The 21230-nt window shown below is 48.4% G+C and overlaps 1 protein-coding gene across 8 annotated transcripts in view; it reads left to right on the top strand.

Annotated features, from left to right (window-relative positions):
* stau2 (staufen double-stranded RNA binding protein 2) overlaps positions 1–21230 on the top strand; it is an 82561-nt gene that overhangs the window by 50099 nt on the left and 11232 nt on the right. For 5 of the 8 annotated variants that reach the window (XM_035414858.1, XM_035414859.1, XM_035414856.1 and 2 more), the window contains exon 13: positions 1686–1799. The exons of 2 other annotated variants lie outside the window; for them this stretch is intronic. In XM_035414858.1, coding sequence (XP_035270749.1) covers positions 1686–1799 — 114 coding nt within the window. The remainder of the gene's footprint in view (positions 1–1685; positions 1800–21230) is intronic. One more of the 8 variants, XM_035414860.1, reaches the window with a different exon arrangement.

The raw sequence follows: 21230 nt of genomic DNA, 5'->3' as shown, positions 1-21230 counted from the left end.
TAGGGCAGTATGTTTTCTTTTGTTTGTTTTTTTTTTTTTTAAAAGCAGTGTTTTGACTGGATTCTGTGGATAGCCTCCTTAGTTACTGTATTTTATCTGAATCCCCCAGCAGTTGCCTTTTATAACCTTTCCCGTCCGTGAAAGTATGCAAAAAGTGCTCGGGTGCGGCGTCTAGATTCGCAGGGATCATTTCAAGATTGCATTTATACTGCAGTGGTTTCCACGCTTGAATTGACTGGAGGCTTGTCTTCAGTGGGGCAGAAATATATACACAGGTTCGAAAGGTTGTCGGTCGGGCCTCCGTATCTTCGATCGATAGCCTGCAGCTATTCGTCCTTCGCGACGGTGTGCAAACAGGCCCGGGACCTTTGAACAGGTGTCTGGTTTCGTCCGCGGGGTCGTGTGTTTTTTACGAAGGGGGCCGCAGACGCCCCGGTCTCCCGGGTTAGGAGCGTTCTGAAACGGAAGGGTCGGCAGGTTTTGGGCCCCGTCTCCGCACAGCGGCGTATTGTGCGCGCTTGTGCCGCGTCTGACGCTTTATTACCCAGTTTACATCTGTCTGGCCCCCCCCCCCCCCGACCTCCCCGGGCCCCCCGCTGCTCCTTTACATACGAACATAACTCACCAGACCCCGGCTCTCCCTCCGCCTTCCCTGGAAGCTGTCAGTCACAGGCCGTATACATCTGTCACAGTGACCCGCCAGCCAGCGTGGGCTTTCACAGACAGTCTCTCTGACATTGTATTTCTTTTTTGTCTCTTTTATTTAAAAAAATATATAATTCTGTGATTTTTTTTCCCATGGTTAAAACAAACAGCTAGTGACTAACTCTTCATTGTTTTAGTTTTTTTCTCCGCTCCAGTCTTATACCACAGATACCATTATACCACCTTGAGGGGGCCAATCATTCATTTAGCAACTTAAGAGGGAAACAGTCGCGGGTCCCTTATTTAGGTTTCCTCATGTTAATGTCTGGTTATGGTTATTTTGCCTGTAAGGGGACTGATCTGGCCATGCAATTAAGGTCAGATCTGCAGAGTTGTTTAGCAGTTTATGTAACCTTTAAAAGAGGAGGATCGAACGTGACTTGATTTCTGAACCGCGTTCTTTCGTTGCGAGCGCAATGCCTGGGCAAACTGTGGGTGGGTGGAAACCCCCGGGTCGTCTGTGCTGTGTCTGTTGTTGTTGCACTGCGTTGAGCGCAGCTGAACGGGGAGAGCTGCCTCCGGCTGTCCTGGTGAAAAGCGTGGCACAGACACTGCTCCAGATATTAGGGAACGACACCCCCTCAGGAATTCCCCCCCCCCCCCCCCAACTGTTTACAAGTATTTACAGCGCTCCCTAACCTCTCGGACACCGCACGGGCCCCGGGTCCTAATGAGAGAATCAGGCCGTCGGACGGAGGAACGGACAGACGAGCTTTGAAGAAATGCGATCGAGTGGATCCGCGGTGACGGATGTGTTTCCGGTCGAGGGCAGGGGGGCCCTCAGCAGCAGGGCCGAGGGCCGTTAAAATGTCCGCCGGCTCGTGACAGCTGTGCTAATACGCCTTCTGACAGTTAGCTACTCTGTCAACTCCTCTTCGCGCGCGCTGTTTGACTGTTGTTTTTGACCTGCCTTCTGAGACGATGGGGCTGTGGCGTTTTTTTATGGTCATGTTAGACTGGGAAATGTCTTCCCCGTGCAGGTGCTGTATAACGATGGGCAAAGTGGCAAAGATTTCATCACCTACCTGACTCTGTCCCCTGTGCAGATGACCTTCCATGGCATCGGGAACTCCATTGAGGCCAGCCATGACCAGGTACCGTTCCCTGTCCACGCATTCAGCCAATGGGGGAAGTGGGCCTTTGGGGGTTTTAGAATGTGAATCTGAATTATTTATTAAAATTTACGAAATTACAAGTCAGAGCTAATTAGCTTAATTTTAACTGTATGTTGCTGCCGATGCATCAACAGTGACTACCTTTGGCACACCACCATGATACCTGCTACGATTCTGTATGGTTTGAACCATTGAAATTGAATTACTTTTTCTCAATACATTGCAAAACAATGACATTGGTTCATAAAACCCATTAATTTCGTGTAGCCCTTTGCTGCGTGGATCTTCATTCCGTTGGCTTGTTGTATAATTATGATTTTGGCGTAGTAGTGCATGTAACCAACAGGTTTACACTGCCACACAAAGGCCTCATTATCGAATTTAACACCTCATTTAATGTGTTACCGTCGCTTAAAATTAAAACTGGTGAGTGCGCTTCATCTGAAAAAAACGGAATGTGTTTTGCCATATTCCCGTTAACGATAAAGATCTGCTAGTAGCCTTTGTCCCAGACGAGACTGGGTCGTAATTTTCTTCTTTCTTCTTCTTATTCCTAAATTAATTACGGCGAAGTAGTCTTTGGATCCGCTCGTTTTCCTCCGAGCGTTTATCCTGGAGGTGCCTCATTGTGCGCCGCCGCCCAAGCAGAAAACGCGTTGCTTACGTTATCTAATCTAAACATGGGGAGGTCTTTTGTGCTGGCCTTCAAAGCTGGCTCTCTCTAATAAAGCCCGCTCTATGGCCAGTAATGGGCTCTTCTGTTGTGAGGACGGTCCCGCGAAAATGAGAACCGAGGCAATATAGGACACGGCCTTGTTGTTGCCAGGAGCAGTGGTGCATGACCGACTGTCGGGGCGCTGTCTCCTCTCGGAGCGGCGGGGGGACAATGGCGGGCGGGCGGGTCGGCCCGGCGACACTTACGCGCGGAGCCGCGCTAGCACGTCGCTCGACCGCGGGTCTTAGCGAGAAGCGAAAACGTTACCCTCGTTCTCCCCCTCGCTCGCCGGGAGAGAGAGAGGAGAGACGCGACCGGGCCGCCCGGGTTCGTTTCCTCTCGCGGTTCTGACCACGTCCCGAGCGGTTCTTGTTTTTAGTCGGGGACGAACGCGAGCGGCGCCGGACCTTCGCGCTTCGGTTACACATTAACGAGCCGCCCGGCTCTTCGCCGTAAAACGAGGCGCGCGGCGGTGGTGCGCGGGACTCCAAAGTTCTAAAAACAAAGTTCGGAATGCGTGCACATGGTCTTCGCCACATGTGGAGCAAAACACTGTAATTATCTGATAGCGTATCTTATCTCTAATTAGGCACAGTTAATGTCCTGATCGGTTTCGTGATAAATGTTTGTTTACGGGGAACCTCAGCAGAGAGCTGTGGTGTACCACAGAGGGTACTGTCACTCTTTACAGTCTAATACAGAATGGATTTTGGCCTTTGGGGGCATCCTACTGGATGTTTAATTAATGAAATGACTGGGTTTTGTTTTGTCTAGTATTGCCAATTAGCGATGTGTGTAGATATTACTATGCACAGGGCTGCTGGCAGGGGGGGACACTGGGTTAGTTGCCCTGGGCCCTGGGTCAAGGGCGGGCCCAAAAGGGCCCTCTAACCTTTAAATAATCTGCTGGAATAATCCGTGAAATCTAAATCCATTGGCAACTTCAAAGCATTAAAGTTGGGAATGATAGCATGTCTCAGTTTGTTGCTGTATTTCCTCTGCGCACGGGGGGGGGGGGTGGCTTTTGAGATCATCTTGTCCTGGGCACGAGCAAGACGCACGGCGGGCCTGGCTATGCATATATCTACAGCATCTGTTTGTTTTTTTTGCCATTCAAATAACAGGAATACTGAATTCATGTAAGATCAGTAAACGTACCTGAAAGCACTGCGGTCCGTATCCATGTGACGCGGGGCTGTGTGCTCATTGGCCGGTAAAGGAGCGGATGATTGATGGCGTCCTGCGGCCGGCGGCGCGCGCGTTAGGTGCCCGGTTCCCACGGCTCCCGGCAGGCTCTGCGCTGCGTCGGCGGTAAAGGGCAGCCGCCGCTCTACCTGACGCGGTCTCTGACGCGGTCTCCAGCCCGGAGCGCATTCCAGAGGTGCACAGCTGCGGGCCCCGCATCGGGCCCGCGCCGGCTCCTCACGCCCATCTGCCGCACACATGCGCGCGTTTTTACCGAAGCTACGCCGCGCCACGCCGCTCGGCACCACCCCCGAAAACCGGGCCGTATATCTTTGCGTCACGGTAATGTTCGCTCCAGGCTCCGCTCCTGGGACTTCTTCCCTCTTTTTGGGAGATTTGAGGTAACGGACCTCTACATCCAAAATGAGAGCTCGTCTCATCAGAATGATAGCAAATCGTGCTGTTTTTACATTTTACCATCGGGATCTCATACTCTGATATGCTCTTAAAGCAGATGGAGATAACATCGTTTTGGTGTGCGTACAATAATGTGTGAAAATCTTATACGTGAATTAAGTGGTATATGTACTCATTTTCTCTGTGATTCTCTTAGTGTTTTTGCCTGAATAAAGTAACTAGGCTATTTAAAGCTTGAGGCACAGGTCATGCTCACACGTAGCGTACACGTGTGTGCTCGTGTTCAGATTCCTCAGATAACGCCAGGGTGTGAATCTTCACATTCTGCTTCGGCAGAGTCACAGTTCAACTCAAATGCATTCCAGGTGATGCATTATCTCTGCACAAATCTACCACTGTTTCATTTTTCTGTCAATGTCCAATGATGATTGTGCTGACACATCCATATGGTACACAGACCTGTGTATCTCTGATTTTAAAGCAGGCTTTGCAAATATCAAATCAAATTTGTATTTATGTAGTGCATTTTACCAAGAATTTGCCACTTGCTGCTTGGTGGTAAACCTGGCCTAGCCCTTGAAAAGCAAGCCAAAGGCAACAATGGCAGGAAAAACTCCCATGAAGGAATGAAACCAGGAACCAGACTCGTATGCAGTAGGCCATCCTTCTCTGGCCAGCCCAGGGCGTGGGTTCATATGGACAAGACATGCTGAAGTCAGTCTTAGTGAGTCCAGTCTGTTCAGGCCTGGTTGTATGAAGTGTGCAGTGGCTGCGGTGCTGGGGTGGGTTTGTGGGCTGGACCGGAGGTGGGGGTGGGGTTGGGGGGGGGGGCGGCCTATCAGCATAAGTGATTCAGGACTCGGGGCAGGTGCCTTATCGGGAGAAGAGCGATAGAGTAGGGAGTTTAGGGAGAGCTATGGAGCTGAGACAGAGATAGAGTGAACGAGGAGATGTGTGAGCCTGCCAGGAGTTTCCTGCAGCGGGAGAGCTGGGACAGAGTCATGAGCATGAGTCCCTCCCCCAGAGCCTGCCTGTGAGCTCTGGATACAGCTGCATATCGGTGGCGGGAGGTAAGGTTAAATATGAAGGCAGGCTTTCGCCAAAGGAACCGTGTGCTCATCATAACGCTATATAAGGGCGGAACTTCCTGCCTTTTGAGAAAAGTCCAGAATCCTAGTGAAATTCCTTCTTTTCTTTCGGTTACCAACATTTTATTTGGCTTTGGAACCACGTGAGGACGCAATCAGTTCCGTTTGAGTTCTTACCAAACATGTGATTACCCTGCTGCCCCCCCCCCCCCCCCACCCCCGGCCAAACCCACAAAAAAAACAAAAAGAAAATGCTGCAAACATCAGCCAGAGTGCCACTGTAGCGCCAGCGGGCTAGCATATGAGGTGTTACTCATCAACTGTGACAGCCTTGGAATGGGAGGCGACAGGCCAATGTGGCAGCTGATGAGCCCCCTAGCATAATGCTGATCTCCACTGGCCAGTGCTTTTCCCATGATGCTCGGCTGTGGGAGCGTGGCTGCTACAGCCGTGAGAACTCTGAGTGTTCTCATATGGATGCAGCAGCTAGGCACTGATTTGAAAATGGCCATCAAAATAAGCAGTGATTGAAAGCCTGAGCACTCCCTTATGGTGGAAACAACAAGGGGTCCGTGTCTTTGGTCCTCATATAAAATTCAGCCAACAAATACTGTATTTCAGGTGGAATGTTAGGCAATAGGCACTTGTTTTCTATTGACTAAAATTATGAACTGTTTGGTGCCAGCTGGAATCCTGGCACTGCTGCCTATGGGTTTAATTTTAAGTTAACGAGAGAGAGAAATCTTACCTCAAAAAACAAACTTATATGACTCACCCAATCATTATATGTTTGGGCAATTCATATAAGTGTTTGTTGTAGAATAAGGTTTACTGAAAAACAGGGGCAATGACTCCTACCATTTTAATCCGTACAGGGTAACTTGAAAAATTGCCCATGTTTATGTTATTGGCAGCAGTGCAATTCAGAGAAAATGACCAAGTCTGTGGGCCAAATTCTTGGTTCATTTCAGCTTGTTATGTCCTGTAGTCATAGCTAAATAAGTCTCAAGACAGTTATTTCCTTCCAATATTCTTCTTCTTATTTAAGCCACTGAAATAGCACATCATAGGGATACTCCCGCGGCAAACGGTAATTAAATTTCTCTTGATCCTGTGTTGCAGCTGCCCCCGCAAAACAGAACAAGCCTGCGGGCATCGCTGCGAAAAAGAGACACTTTCACAGATACAATCGCACAGGCACTCCCCGAGAGCCCGGATATCATTTGCCTGGGGCTAATTAATTGGACACCTGACCTTGCCTTCCTTGGCAGTAGTCTAGTAACGTGGGGGGAGGGGGAGGGGCTGGTTTTTAGTGCGCGCGCATTCTTGCCGTCAGGAGAGGAGCAGCCCGTTACGACAGGCCTGGCTACAGTTGATTGCGCCGGCGATGGAGACACCCGTCCAGGGAGCGGGCGGCCATCGGCAGGCCTGATTCACGACGGAGTGACTGCTGGGTTTGTCTTCAGACGATCCCCAGCCGGGCCGGCCACCTACGGACCCCGGGCCGTTTGAAGTCCCCGCCGGAGCAGATTTGAAGGCGCTGGTTTGGCGCCCCCCCCCCGGTCGGGGGTCGCTCGCTGGCTCCGCGGGCAGCTGTTGAAATCTTCACGTTGTGTCACGGAGAAGCTCGCGTGACGGCTCAATTGCCCCTGGCAAGCACCTGTAGCGAATCTGTTTGTGTTCAAGCAGACAGTTTTTCCTGATAATCCCACTTTTTTGCAGCAGGATTCAAACCCTTGTCAGTTGCAGAAGGTAGTCAATCTAGTGGCATGGTGTAGATTTGAATCTGTATGTACCAAAGAGTGCACAAGGTCCATGCGCCAAAATATAGAGAATGATCTCTCAAGCAAGTGTCAGCTAGATTTAAGCAACATTATATCTAAAACGGTCTGCATTTGTTGCTTTATGCTTGGCTCTTCCTTCGGAATGTTATGTTAGTTATTCCTTCGCTTTTACTCAAGCGCTGTATGTCACACAGCAAAGCTGGCCGGTTGGAGGCATTTGGGAATTACCCAGAAACGTTTGCCTGCGACAGTTAGTTTGCATTCCGTGTCCATGCCTGAATGCCATAAATCAACGGTCGCTGACATTGATTAGTCCCTGTGGCCTAATGGATTTACCTTATTAGGGTAGAAACTGTTACGCTGAGGGATCAGGCCAAACTGAGCAATGGCATAGCCAGGTGCACGTCACATGCTGATAGGAATCTTTTTGTTTTGTTTTGTTTTGTTTTTTTTGCTTTAAACCTTTATAAAATCATCTAGTTGTGCAGAAGCCCGGTTAGCTACTCCTCACAGTCTAGGGAGCCAGTGTTCTGTTGTAATTCCTCACTCATCTGTGGTTCAGTTCTGCCCAGCGCCCAGTGCAGATCTGTTGAGAAGGCTCATCACTGGAAGGTGAGGGACAGAGTGAATCTGGGCCAGCGATGCCGCAGGGCTGGGAGCCTTACTGTACCACAGAGTCGGTTTGCTCTAGTGTAGGGCCGTGTCAGTGTGGGGTGGGTTTACTCTAGTGTGGGGCCGTGTCAGTGTGGGGTGGGTTTACTCTAGTGTGGGACCATGTCAGTGTGGGGCTGTGTCAGTGTGGGGTGGATTTACTCTAGTGTGGGGCTGTGTCAGTGTGGGGTGGGTTTACTCTAGTGTGGGGCTGTGTCAGTGTGGGGTGGCTTTACTCTAGTGTGGGGCTGTGTCAGTGTAGGGTGGCTTTACTCTAGTGTGGGGCTGTGTCAGTGTTGGGTGGCTTTACTCTAGTGTGGGGCTGTGTTTGAGCCGGTACGCCGGGCTCATTAAAGACGAGCCCTGGCACTCTCCAAACGGCCCATCACCTCACACATGCAAATGCCCACAGCCGTGTGAGGATCTGGGCCAACGGCCACAGCCAAGGCCTGTCTCATTACTGCCGGGGGAGCTTTCTTTCCTGCGGGGAGCCAGTGGAGCATTTATAAATACGGATGAAAATGGAAAAATAGAGATTTCTCATTACGCAAATCCAGCGAGTGAAAGAACTCTATAATTATCACCATTTTTTTTTTTTGCTGGTCAGTGACAATTGGAGGTGCCTGGAAAACTTGCTCCACTTACTGTAATGAAGAGACAGGAATTGTTGTGCTATGTTGAATTATAAAACTCGTAACATGATTTGTTGTGCTTTGACTGTGACTGTTACAAAACTCGTGAAGCCATTTATTACATGAATTTGAATAGCCAAGATTTGTTTGAGAAGTCACAATTATTGCAGCAGAGGCCAACAATCAGACACATATGTATTTGGTTTGAGAATGTTTCTCAGCAATGAAAAAATTCATACATTTATTAAACTACATTTTTGGTGGTTTCTTTTACCATATAATTTGTACATTTAAACTAACTTCTGAATGGAGTCCATGCTGTACACAGTTATCCAGAGAAATACAAGAGGAACCATTTTGAAAGCAATCAACATTTCTCAGTTAAGTGTTCTGTTATTACTACAAATAAGTTGAGCACATGGTAATTACGAGAAATATTTTCCCATGCCTGATATTCAAAATGTACTTTTTCCCTTTGTGTTCCGAATATTTAACTCTGGAATGCACTTTTGATTAATGCATTTCACACCACTCATCCTAAGATGATATTTGGTTATTATATACGTCCCATCATTATTGGTTAAGCACTTAATGAGAGTAATGATCAAATTGTTTTACAGCAGCACTGCACTTAACATTTAGGCTTTTACTTTTAACCCTCCCCCCCTTCCCCTCCCTCTTCCTCTTCAGTGTAATTTGTGCTCCCGGGGGCTCTCAGGGGTGGGGGGGGGGGTGGGGGGGGTTTCAGCAGGAGGTACGGGGTAGCACAGCGCCCATTTGTCAAGAGGGCCGCGCTGGGGCGGGATCACATCAGCCCGTCTTTGAAGAGCGCCCGGGCCGCTCCTCAAGGCCCTCCCGCCTGTCGCCCGCTCCGGCGGCCGGCCTTCGCCAGAAAACACAGCCACGCCCCGGCGGTATCGCTCACCCGGGCCTGTCCGTCATCCGCTCTCCTCAGGAAACCACTTTCAAGTCCGGAGATTAGAATGTGGGAAATTAAAACTGAGTGCCGGGGGGGGAGCGGCTGGGGGAGTGGGGGGTATTGGGGCGGGGGGAGCGGGGGGGGGGGGTGCGGAGGTGTGCGGGGGTTGTGATGTGGGGGGGTGTCCACACTCATGTGGGGGGCGGTGTCCACACTCATCCGATTCGCCGCCGCGCTCCATATTGGCCAGCCAAAGGAAGTGCTTATCAGCGGAACAGTATAAACATGAACTTGCTCGTTTGGGGAACTTGTTGATAGTTTAAGTGGCCTCTCGAAATGAAAAGGGTCGACGATAGAACATTAGCCGCTGGCCCGTCTGTCCTGGAGCAGCCTGACACGAGGTTAACTGGGCTCACCGTGTCTGTCAGTGCCCTCCACTCAATCACTCCCCCTGTCCCTGGCCTAGTGTCTGCGGCCCAGCCAAACTTTCGTTGGCTAAGAAACACCGTCCATTTGCATGGCCTCCCATGCACATTTCAGTCCGTCCTGTATGTATTTTGTTGTATTTTTATAATGCGGATGATAAAAGACTTGCCCTTGTAGCGTTATCTGCATTTCCATAATTTTCGAGTCCAGCCGTATGAATTACCATTTAAATGGGTTTTGCTGAGTCTGAATGTGTATGTGGCCCTGCTTTCTTGGTGATGCCACAAGGAATGAATTGGAAATGAATGCTGTCATATTTGCTTCTGAGTCTATGTTGACAATAGTGATTTACAGTAATAGTAGCAGCCATTTTAACTGGAGGTGAGCACAGGATGCGTTTTTTTTTTTGTTAGTTTTTTTGCGAAAAGGTGTTTTAGGGTTACATGGGGATTTAAAACATATTGGAAAAAAAGTCTTCTTTTCCCTTATAAACAAGAAAAACTTACAGCTGATTCGGTTCACAGGACCAGGGGTGTGGAGTACTACATCACTTTGAATATCTTCTCAGGGCCATTTTGATTGTGTTTGAATAGTAGATATTTCCGATGCTATTCCAGTTAGCTTTACGGTGATGTTTTATAAGCTGTGTGTTGAACCTTCCATTTTCCGCTTACAGTTTTCACATAGTCTAGAGAAATTCCATACATGTGGGAAAACAAGCGGAACATAACGTTTGCCAAATGCCTCAACCAGCGCGTGAAGCATGTTTGCCCTCCACGTTTGCGTCTCAGACCACACACTTTTATTTGAGATTGATCCCCTTTCCTCTGCTTATCTGGAAGTCGATAGTTAACCAAATAGCGCTCGGAGTGCAATACACACATTATCGGGCGCCGCGAAGCGGCGTTTGACTCGACACCACTGCGCTCCGCGGAAATCGCTGTGTAACTGCTTTATATCGGCGAGGCGCAAACAGGCTCCGCTCGTTAATTAGGGGGATTAGCGGGGCCGTGTGAATGCGCCAGTCCCCGCGGGGGCGGGGGCGGGGGCGGGGTTTAAGCAGCTGGGCTCTGTGAGGCGTTAGCACCTCCGGCCGCTCGTCGACGGCCCGCAGGGCCCCGTCTCGGCTGACGGACGGGCGGGCGGCGGAGGGGGAGAACCGCCACTGACACAAACGTAAACCGACAAAATGATCTCGCCCAAGCACAGGTCCAAGCCGCAAGGGGTAAAATAAGAGCATTTTATATAAACAACTTAAAATAAGATTGCCTCAGAGCAAAATTGTTTCGTTGGTTGATTTGTTTGTTTTTACTTCCCTTTAGTGAACTTCATAGAGATTGGTTTTCTTGTCAAAAAGAGAGAAACTTTCGTCGTATCGTGGGGATTCCCTATTCCAGGTTTATCTGCATAGCTTACGTTTGTTTTCTTTTTATGCACATTATCCTTGTATGTGCATCGTATTTGCGCCTAAAGCTGTTTAGGGGTTAAGTAACATGAACAAGGATGCAACAGTATTTTCAGGAATTCAAACCTGTAACCTACTGGCTACAAAACTCTTTCCGTCTGCACTGTATCTGTGGAGAGGTGCCCGACACTGCCTGATGAGAAATCCCGCTGAACGTTCACTTCGTTCTGAGCATGCGTGAGATTTCCCTTTTACACGCTTGTGTGCGGATTCATGCGAATCATCTCTGAGACTGATGGTCCCCAGTGAGCTGTGCGGGGCGGGGTTTGTGAGGTGATGCTTCTAACATTGGCACATCTAGATTTATCCTGGAGAACAATGAATGTCCTTTGTGTGAGTTTTCGGTTTGTACCCCAAGGAGTAATTTGGGATTGAAATGGCCCTTAACTTGATATGTGACACACGTCTTGCCTTTCTCTCTGTGTGTCTTGTGGTTAAGAGCTTTTCAACATTAATCACTGCGGAGTGCTTCACCAAAGAGCAACTTACTGTCAGTAATTGTAGGCTCACATAGACAATGAATCCCATTGTTTGTAGTTATCAACCGCTGCTGCCTGTTTCCAGAATTGAGAAACTCTCTCCGAAGATTTATTCATTTAAAAAAAAAGCTTCATTTCCTTTCAGACGCTACTTAATTATAGGATTTATTTTTCTCAAGTGCAGCCCTTACTGATTTCAGTGGCTGAATCACATCAGTGTAAAATATGGCTTTGTTGCGTAAGAGTTTTCAAAAACCAGTTTAGGCCCGTGGCAATGTTTTCTTTTCCCTCTTCACCTGAAACAAATGACATTTGGCTGTTAGGCCCTGACAGGGGTTCTCTTTACAGGGATCAATGATAACACTTTAGCTCTTATTATCTTATGTAAATGCCGGCAGTCTTTGTTTAGAAAGACTATTTTGTTTGCCTCCGCGAGCCTCTCTCATCTTTATGTAAATGGCCCTTTCTCCCCCCGGTCCCAGTCCCAGACTGCCCCGGGAGGGCTGCGTCGCGCGAGGCGCTAGGAGTAAAAGCGGATTACGACTGCGGTGCGACTCTCCCCCCCCCCCCCACCCCCCCACGCTGCCGGGGCAAACGGAGCTTTTGTTAGCGTGCCCGCGGCGCCGCAGCGAGGTCCAGATCAGCGCCCGCCGCGAAGGCTCGGTTTCCCTCAGAGCGCCGGCCAAGGGAACGTTCGCGCCGCCCCGAGAAACGCCGGCTTCCAGACCGCTCCGGTCTCCGCGGGCCGGCTTCCACTTCTGCGTCTCAGAGAAGCAAACGTCTGTCTGGGGAGAAAGAGCGGGCACCGGTGTCATCTAATGTGAAATAGGACGCAGGAAAACACAGCAGCAAATCTTGTGCTGGCTATTCATGTAACGTAAAATGATCTTTGCTGTTTGATCATTAGTAATAATTAGTTATAATTTTAAATTCAGTCTTGCTTTTCTTCTGTCTTAGTATGTTTGTACTAACATTAGTAAAAATATATATTGCATAAATTAAAAGGAAGTATTTCAATACATACAACAGGTAGATCAATTGTAATATATGCAAACATCTAAATGGACATGTAGAGGGATTACTACTGTGCATTTTCTGTATTATTATTATTATTATTTTTTTTTACAGATGGAAAATATGAAAAGAAAAGTAAATTGATGAAGGAAATACTAAGAGAAATACTTCAAGTGGCCACACCCCCTTTAGGTTATTTTTGCCTATTTTACTGCTTGTTCATAGGCAAGATGTTCTTTTATGGTTCAGTTTTTATGGTTCACTATGACACGTCTGATACCGTGCTTCCGAAGTCTTCCGTTTCTGTCTACAACGCTTAAGGTTTGTGCCTATTTAAGAAACATAAAACTCAAGAAAACCCCCAGTGGTGTTATCAAGCAAACTAGGGGAAAAATGTGAAAGCCAAAATTCATTTGTCCTACAAATTATATAGCCTATCTAGTGAAACATGTATCTGTTCTATTTTTAAATAGTCTATTCATTTACACTATGCCAGTGAGGAACTGGAAATAATTCTGATTGGCAATTTCATAGATAGATAGATAGATAGAAACATGAGCTATTGTCACCTCTTCCTGGAATATGTTGCCTTGAAAATATTAAACTCATAATTCTTCTGTGGGCTCATCACTTCAGTGAATGAAGTGATGGTTCAGTGTTTCCACTTACCAGTATTAACTGAACCCGTCTAGATTGAGTGCAGTTCGACAATTACGCATTCGTTTGAAATCAAGGGCAGTTGAAAGCCTACGGCTTTCAAGCTGTGAACGAGAGCCGCTCAGTGCTACATCTGTGTGTGTGTGTGTGTCAGTGTGTGTGTCTGCATGCCTGAGTGCCTATGTGTGCGTGTGTGTGTGTCTGTGTGTGTGCGTATGAGTGTGTGCCTGTGTGTTTGTGTATGTGTGTGTGTGCGTGTGTGTGTGTCTGCGCGTGTGTGTGCACGTGCGTGTCTGTGTGTGTGCGTATATGTGTGTGTGTGTGTGTCCGTTTCTGTGTGTGCGCGTGTGTGTCTGTGTCTGTGTGTGTGTGTGTGTCTGTGCGTTTCTGTGTGTGCGCGTGTGTGTGTGTGTGTCTGCGCGCGTGTGTGTATCTCTGTGCATGCGTGTGTGTCTGTGTGTGTGCGCGTGTCTGTGTGTGTGCGTATGTGTGTGTGTGTCTGTGCGTTTCTGTGTGTGCGCGTGTGTGTGTGTCTGTGTGTGTGTCTGTGCGTTTCTGTGTGTGCGTGTGTGTGTGTGCGTTTCTGTGTGTGCGCGTGTGTGTCTGTGTGTGTGTGTGTGTGTGTGTCTGTGTGTGTGCGTATGAGTGTGTGTGTGCGTTTCTGTGTGTGCGCGTGTGTGTGTGCGTTTCTGTGTGTGCGTGTGTGTGGATTTAGCGCTGCAGCCAGAAAGTAAATGTGTAACCGTGTGAGCGGGAGAAGACTTTGAAATGAGACGTGCTCTGGACATCACAGAGAAAAGCCAGCGCTGTGAAAGAGCCGAATTGATTTATACGAAGGCAGGGAGAGAGAATGTTTTCTAAAGCTGAAGGAGGGCAGAAGGTCCTCCATTAGTACCCTGACCTCTGATGGTGTGAGCAGCCCCTGTACCGGGAGGGGGGAGGGGGGTATGGGGGGAGGAGAGGAGGGGAGGAGGGGGACCCCTTTCTGAAGTCCGCGCTCTCCGTTTTCCCCGCCGAGCGGACGCGCTCTCGGCCTCCGCCGCCCGGCCACCGCTCTGCCGCGCTCCTTCTGTTCCTCCGGATCCGCGCGGCGCTCCGACCCGTCGGGCGACTTTACGGTTCCTCCCGCGGCTTCTGCAGTCCCCGACGCAATTAGCTTCGCCCCAATCTCGCCCTAATAAAGCGGGGGGGGGCGGGGGGGGGGGGCTGGTGTTTACCGTCTGTGGGCCGCGCAGTAAAACGCTCGGACCCGGCTCGGCCCGCCGCGTGCCAAACGGACCCGCTGGAGACGAGGGGCCCGGAGCGGCGGCGGCGGGTTTGACGTTTACTGCGCCGCGGTCCTTACCCACCTTATGTCTGCGGCCGTAAAAATCTAGACAGGGGCGATATGTCACCGGGGAAGAGCCGGGAAATACAGCTGGAACGAAAGGCCCGTGTTTGTGGAGGGCGATGAGCGTGTTTGTCTTTCGCTGGATCTGTGACGGAACCGGGACATCTGTCTCCGTGACACCGATTAACCTTCACGACGAGGCGTTATGTAACCGCCGCCTCCTCTTATGAAACCCTTTCTTCGGCTTTCTGCGCCTGTTATTCAAATGCGTTGATATTTTATACTTCCTAATTCATTCGGGGAGTGAAACGCCAATTCTGCTCAGCGCTAAGCGCTGCCGTTTGAAATTTCAACGCCCTCGGAACACCTGCGAACCAAGCCCTCCCTGCGTTTCCGATTCGCGGAAAGGGAGGGCACGTACCCAGATCACGCTAATGCGTAGGGAGTAAACACAAAACGCCGCTTTGTTCTGCGGAAAATTGTTTATGAAACGTATTCGGTGTGTACAGTTGTTAAATCGACCGCACATTCTGGAGAGTCTGAGTCCCTGGGCATCGCGTTACTTCCTCGTGACGCGAAGGAGGCTCTTGCGGTTTCTCGCGTCACGCGCGTCAAGCTTTGCTGAACCGCTGCACGTTCGAGGACCAGGAACATCGTTAAATCGTTTTATTCCAGCCCCAAACCCACACATCAGACCGTGACCTGGTGCAAATTCAGTACTTGAGCAGCGCTTCAAGTGGAAAGGAATCTCCCGTTTTAGGTAAATACGTCTTATTGGTGATCTGTTTTGAGATTGGACGGCAGGTGACCATGGCAACCCCCGTCGAGTTTTCCGACATGGCTGAAGACGGCGCGCGGTCTGGCAGTGGGCACCACCCGGGCGCCGGTAGGCTGGGAACTTGGCGGCGGCGGCAGGGGGGTACAGAGGAGCAGCACTGGTCTGCTCCTCCAGTGGCACTACTCCTCACAGGCAGAGGGCTGTTAGCTTCTTAGTGGCTGAACTATACCTGCATCATGAGCATGCATGGAGAATATACAGCCTTTCTGTATACGGGCTCAGATTAAACCTAGCTTAGCGCTTCCTGCGTGTTCCTCGCCTCGCGCTGCCCACACACTGGACTGCGTTCCGTCTTTAGCAGACTGTAGCCAGCGCTGCTAGCCCGGAGCACCTTTGACCTCACCGATGATGTATTTCACTTCTCCTCTCTTGCGCTTTCCTGTATGGATCAGCGGAGCAATTACTGCTGGAACACGGGCCTTGAGAAATCGGCTGGAGGAATCCGGTGGTGCCCTCGGATTTATGGCCGCTGTGATGAAAGTGACCGTGAGGCCTTTCGAGAAGCGGAATACATTCATCTCCTTTTTGACCTCAGCTTTCGGGTCCTTTAATGTCCTCCATGAAGAATACCCTTTTTTATTTAAAGAGAAACTGTCAAACCAAACCATCGACTCTTCCTCGGTATATTGCTGTTTATACAAATTATGCCAAAGCACTTTACAGTGCAGTTTCTAGAGTAGGCCTTGACAGTAAGCTCTTTGATGCATCATTTCCTGGTCGGATCACTTCACTGAAATGCACATCTACCAGCAAGTAATGACAATAAGTCAGCTTATTTGAAATACAGATTAGCACAAATATTTCAGTACTTAAGTGCTCAAAAGACCAGAATTGGTGGAGCACTGTATAGTGCTCAAAAAATGTCTTCTGTTTGTTACTCATGGTCTGTAGAGTGCTGCTAGCTAATGCTAAAACCTTTAAAGACATGCATTCTTACAAACTGTGATGGTCCTCTCAAGGGTGTTTTTTTTGTTTGTTGGTTTTTGCTACATTCTATGGAAGTATGGTGTGTTCTGAAAAGTTCTAGATGTACCTTGCAAAGTGTGTCCCCATTACATCTCTGATCTGGGCGTAGCTCGCTAGCTGCAGGTTTACTTCAGGGACACCTGTCACTGCTGTCCAGAGGTATCGTCTCCTTGTCCATCCATCACATTAGCTTTTTTTCACGGTCGCTGTTGTCATTCATCACTGCATCAGAAGGATTTCTTTCTGAATTGCTCTCAGCTCTTCGTCTGTGCATTTTCTTTTGACAGCTCTCAACATCGTTTGCCTTCTCTTTAGCAGTTAGCTATTATAAACAAGTGGCTAACCAGTATGCTAAGGCTATTAATAATATGATGTTAGGAAATTATTATTATTATTACATTTGTGGGAAAACTGTCACAGGTCATCTTCATGAAACTTTCTCAAAGACTGTTGAATAAGGAATGTTTACCTTTGTGCCTGATGTTAGCTTGTCTCAGAAAACATCTCAAATATTTCATTTGTGCATCGATGCCGTGGGACTGATTCCCATTCCGGATGAGGCTTATGAGGGAGAACTATTACAGTGCGTCTGTCTTCATGAAAATCGCTCAAAGCGAAGAGAAGTGCTTTACGCCTCAGCCGGATGGATTTTCCAGCGTTGTGATGGTATCAGTCTTTTCTCAGCTGGGGTGGTTTTAGCGCTCCAGAATTGCTCTCCGAAGCTCATGTTGACGTTGTGAGAGTCGCGTTTCTTGGAGGGAGCCGCAGGTGCAAATGAAAATGTGTAATGTTTTATGAACGCTCCCCACGCCTTTTTCACAGAACCCCCGCTTATGTATTCATTACTGTTCATTAGTGTCCTCTCTGTACCACCGATCCTAGTTTAATTACACAACTCATAAATGTAGGAAGTTACTGCCTTTCCTCTCTACAACTCACAAGGTCGGTCTTTGCTGTAGGCTTACAGCACATTGGTTGCTCTCTGAGACTACCACTAGTTTTAACAAACAGTCATTTCCTGTCTGTATTTATTTGGCAATTATTCATAGTATTCATAGTAGTCTTCCTCTACCCTTTCTACCATATTCCAATTTTAGTCTCAAATCCTCTCTCATGCCTGATCTTTTGTGGAGAGCCTGAGGCAGGGCGTCTTGCACAGGAGTCAGCGGTATGTGCACCAGGTAGTAGCACATAGGGCTAGGTAGGAAACTGTGGAGCTCCTTTCAGACGCACAGAATAATCATTATTAGGCCACACGCTAAGCATTAGGCCACACATTAGCCCACACAAGTCCTGACAGGGCAGTATACTCATGTTCCAGACATTGATTTGGACAAAGCAATCTCATTTTGTTTTAGTTCAGAGTTCTGTCTGAATGTATTGTCCTGGCTCCAGCCCCGAGATCGCAGCAGGAGTTAAGCCGTCACAGAAAGGTCTTCCCCGTCGCGTGGCGAAGCGCAGTGACGGCCGCTCGCCGATAACCGCGGTCGCATTTGCATCCCTTCGCTTCCAGGCTTATCTCCGCCGAACGCCCCCTCTCTCTCTCTCTCCCGCTCCCCATTCGCAGCGAAACGGCGGCCTTTTCTCCCCGAGTCCGGCTCATTTAAACGTGCTCTTTAGGGGGCTGGCGGTTCGGCTGGGAGGTCCGGGTGGGGCGGAGGTGATAGGGGGGTAGTGATAGACTGATGCCAGGGCCCGCACACTCTTCCATCTCGCTCTGGTTATCTTTCTGTCTGTCTGTCTGTCTGTCTGTCGTGATGGATGACACGTATCTGACGGGAGTCCTCTTCTCCGGTGTCAGGGGTTTGAGAAGCTCAGAGGAACTCAGTCAGTCACTCTGCATTTCACCAGGTCATCCTCCCCCATACCCACATTTGAATGTTATCAGGCATAGTAGATCAGATAACATCAATCCAAATCCAAACTCTTAAATGACATCAGCCATTTTTGCGCCCAGGAAACAGCTGTCGGAAAGGTTGCTACGGCAATAGCTGACTCTCCTGAGGCATTAAGCTCTCACTGCATTTTTATTCTTAACAGCAAAAGGAATTGATTATAGATACACCTCATTACAATTCTCAAAATAATAATTATTCTCGCAATTGCAATATTCTCTAGAGATAAGGCTGTGGTGTATAACACTATGGCCTTGTGTCATCAACATCAAAGTGCATGTAACTGTACAATGACTATACAAAGGAAATGCACAGTCATTGTAGAATTCTATGCCCTTAATTTGGGTAGATCTCATGACTGACACTGTTTATCCCCCCTCTTATGTTGCCAGTCAATCCTAGTTTCAGTCCCAGAAGGCATTGTGGTTAGGGATTCACACAGCCCCTGTCTGAGTGATACCGCTGGAACTCGCCAATTTGCTGGAAGTGCAGAAAGTGACAGGACGTGATAAAATGGATCCCGCCCCATTGAGACGCCCGTATTCTCTTTCAGCCCCCCCCCCCCCCCCCCCCCACGCCTCAAACAGATTGAATCTGGCTTTGTTTGTGTCGGTCTTGTCGGTGAGTCAAATCGTGAATGAGGTTCGTTTTCTGAACGATGTCAGTTCCAGTATCTCTGGAGGCGGTAGTCATGCATTCTTCATCGAGCGTGTCATGCTCATCTCGTCTTTGATGTATTTATTTGTCTCTGCTTACCCTAAAACCCTCGTATGTATCAGTGAACCGAAGGCATTTCCTTCTTGCCCTCTGTAGTGGGCAAGCTCCCATTTGGGAGAGCGAATGAATAGTCTCATTCCCTACAGGCACCTTAGCTTCGATTACATTATCGGCAGAGCGGCGTTCCTTTTCTCTGGGGTTTTTTTTTGTTTTTGTTTTTTTTTTTTTGGCCAGTTCCAGTTTGTCCCAGTACATTGTGTGTTTCTCTAGCACGATCACGGTCATTAATTAAATCTGCTGCAGCGATATCTTGAAGAATGGGATTCACATGTCTTTCATTACTGACAGCCTGATTCAAGTATAGTAATCTATGCTAGAAGACTGTTTTCGTCTCTTAGCATTATGTCAAATTTTAAGCAGTTCACTGGCCATATTATTGTTATTAAAGAGCCTATGGCAGCCCTGTATCCATAGATGGGGTAAAATGTCCTACTTATTCTTCCAGTTGGTCTTTCCTCTGTCTAACCTGTCGATGTAAGACCACAAATATGTGCCTATCAGCTCAACACTTTCTGTCTGATAATCAGTGACCTTTTCTAATTAGTGTACACTGCTAGCATTATCTAACTGTTTTGCATGGGGTTATGCCACATGCTAGATAGCACATCAGCATTGTTGTTCTGTGCCTGATGTATAATTTCCCTGGAGAAAGTCAGCAGGGACGCGTGTTTATTTCACCGCATTGAGATGCGATAGATTTTTACAACGTACGGGTTTTTGCGTTTCTCCTTCTCGATCAATGCCCTGCCGAGGCCAATTAAAACAGACCACCAGCTTTCACTTCACACACGACCCAGCCCCGTGCGCAAGGTTCCTGCAGATTCCAGAGAGAGTATCCCCTGATTCCTTCCGTGCGGTATCGAGGTGGGATTTCATAATCAGTGCGGTTTCGTGGATGTGTGCTGCAGGACCTGCCGAGCCAGAGCCCTGACCCGTCCGCTCCGTCCTCCGGCAGGCTGACACGGGCCTGACGGCGGAGCTCTCTGGGCCTGCGGCCTCTCCCATGTGGTATCTGTTTAGACATGGGAGGTGCCATCCACAGTGTGTGCGAATGGCGGGAGGATAGAGCGGACCTCTCTGGCCTAAATGATGCATGACACGGCCCCTGCATTTCGCACCGTTATTTATGTCTTCCTATGTCGCGAACTCCCTTTCCTTTGGGGGGAAGGAGAAGACAGGCCCGTTATTGACTTTAAATTCTTGACCTCGGCCATGTGGAGGCAATATCTCGGGTTTTGTCAGAGGCCTTTGTAATTTGCTTATAAAATATGCTCGGCCGTACGGATCCTTTGAGTCCTAAGTGCTTTGAAAACATTTCCACGCACGTACTGGACGTTGCGAATGCCTTTTCAGCAGATTTGCTCTTCAGTTAATTCAAAATGTATGTGTCTGAAGATGCCTCTAACTTCAGAATAACATTGGTTTGTTTACCCATTTCATATTATCTTTATTGCATTTTTCTTTATGCTGCATGGACATGTCTTATACTGTGTGGGAGCTGGGCCAAATGGCATTCCGACACTTTGGCCGGGTCAGAAAATGATTGAAAATGTAAATTTAAAATCCGGGGCTTTCCTCGTTTGCGAAAGTTCACGGGGCTTTGTGTGTTCTGGGAGCTTTCCAAAGCCGGACCTTTAGGTCAGCTCTGAGGTTGGTCCACTCGGAGAGAGGGCCTACATACTCAACGCGACGCTCAAGTGGATGCGTTCAGTGACTGGCAGTGCTCCTGCTATTACTCGCTGTGGCTGCTTTATTAAGACTAAAATCACAAGTGTACTTTTGCACCAGTTTGTCCATCTCTTTTTTCTTTTTGTATTTAATTCAGACTGTGTAACCAAACATTTCCCACTGTATCTCTGTCAGGACCCTTTGAGCAGTGGGTGATGTTTTTTATTAAAAAGGTAAATGAAATATGGGCAGTCCTTATAATTAGATTAATTATTCATCTCTGTTGGATAAGTAAGTTGTGGGTAATAATTTACGTGCTTTATCCAAGGTTTTAAATGTTTTGTTACAGCTTAGTTGTTTGTCCTAGTTTTATCATCTTCATTTATTACCTGTAACAGTAATCAGGAAATGCACATCTCTCACTTTTTAGAAAATGGTGGGTGATGTAATCTAATCCTTTTCGTAATCACTCAAGGTTTCCTTGAAGTGATGTTGTCAACAGGA

The sequence above is a fragment of the Anguilla anguilla genome, chromosome 4 (genome assembly GCF_013347855.1).
Source record: "Anguilla anguilla isolate fAngAng1 chromosome 4, fAngAng1.pri, whole genome shotgun sequence".
NCBI lineage: Eukaryota > Metazoa > Chordata > Actinopteri > Anguilliformes > Anguillidae > Anguilla > Anguilla anguilla.
The sequence above is the reverse complement of the archived record's forward strand: the minus strand, read 5'-3'. Positions and strand labels throughout refer to the sequence as shown.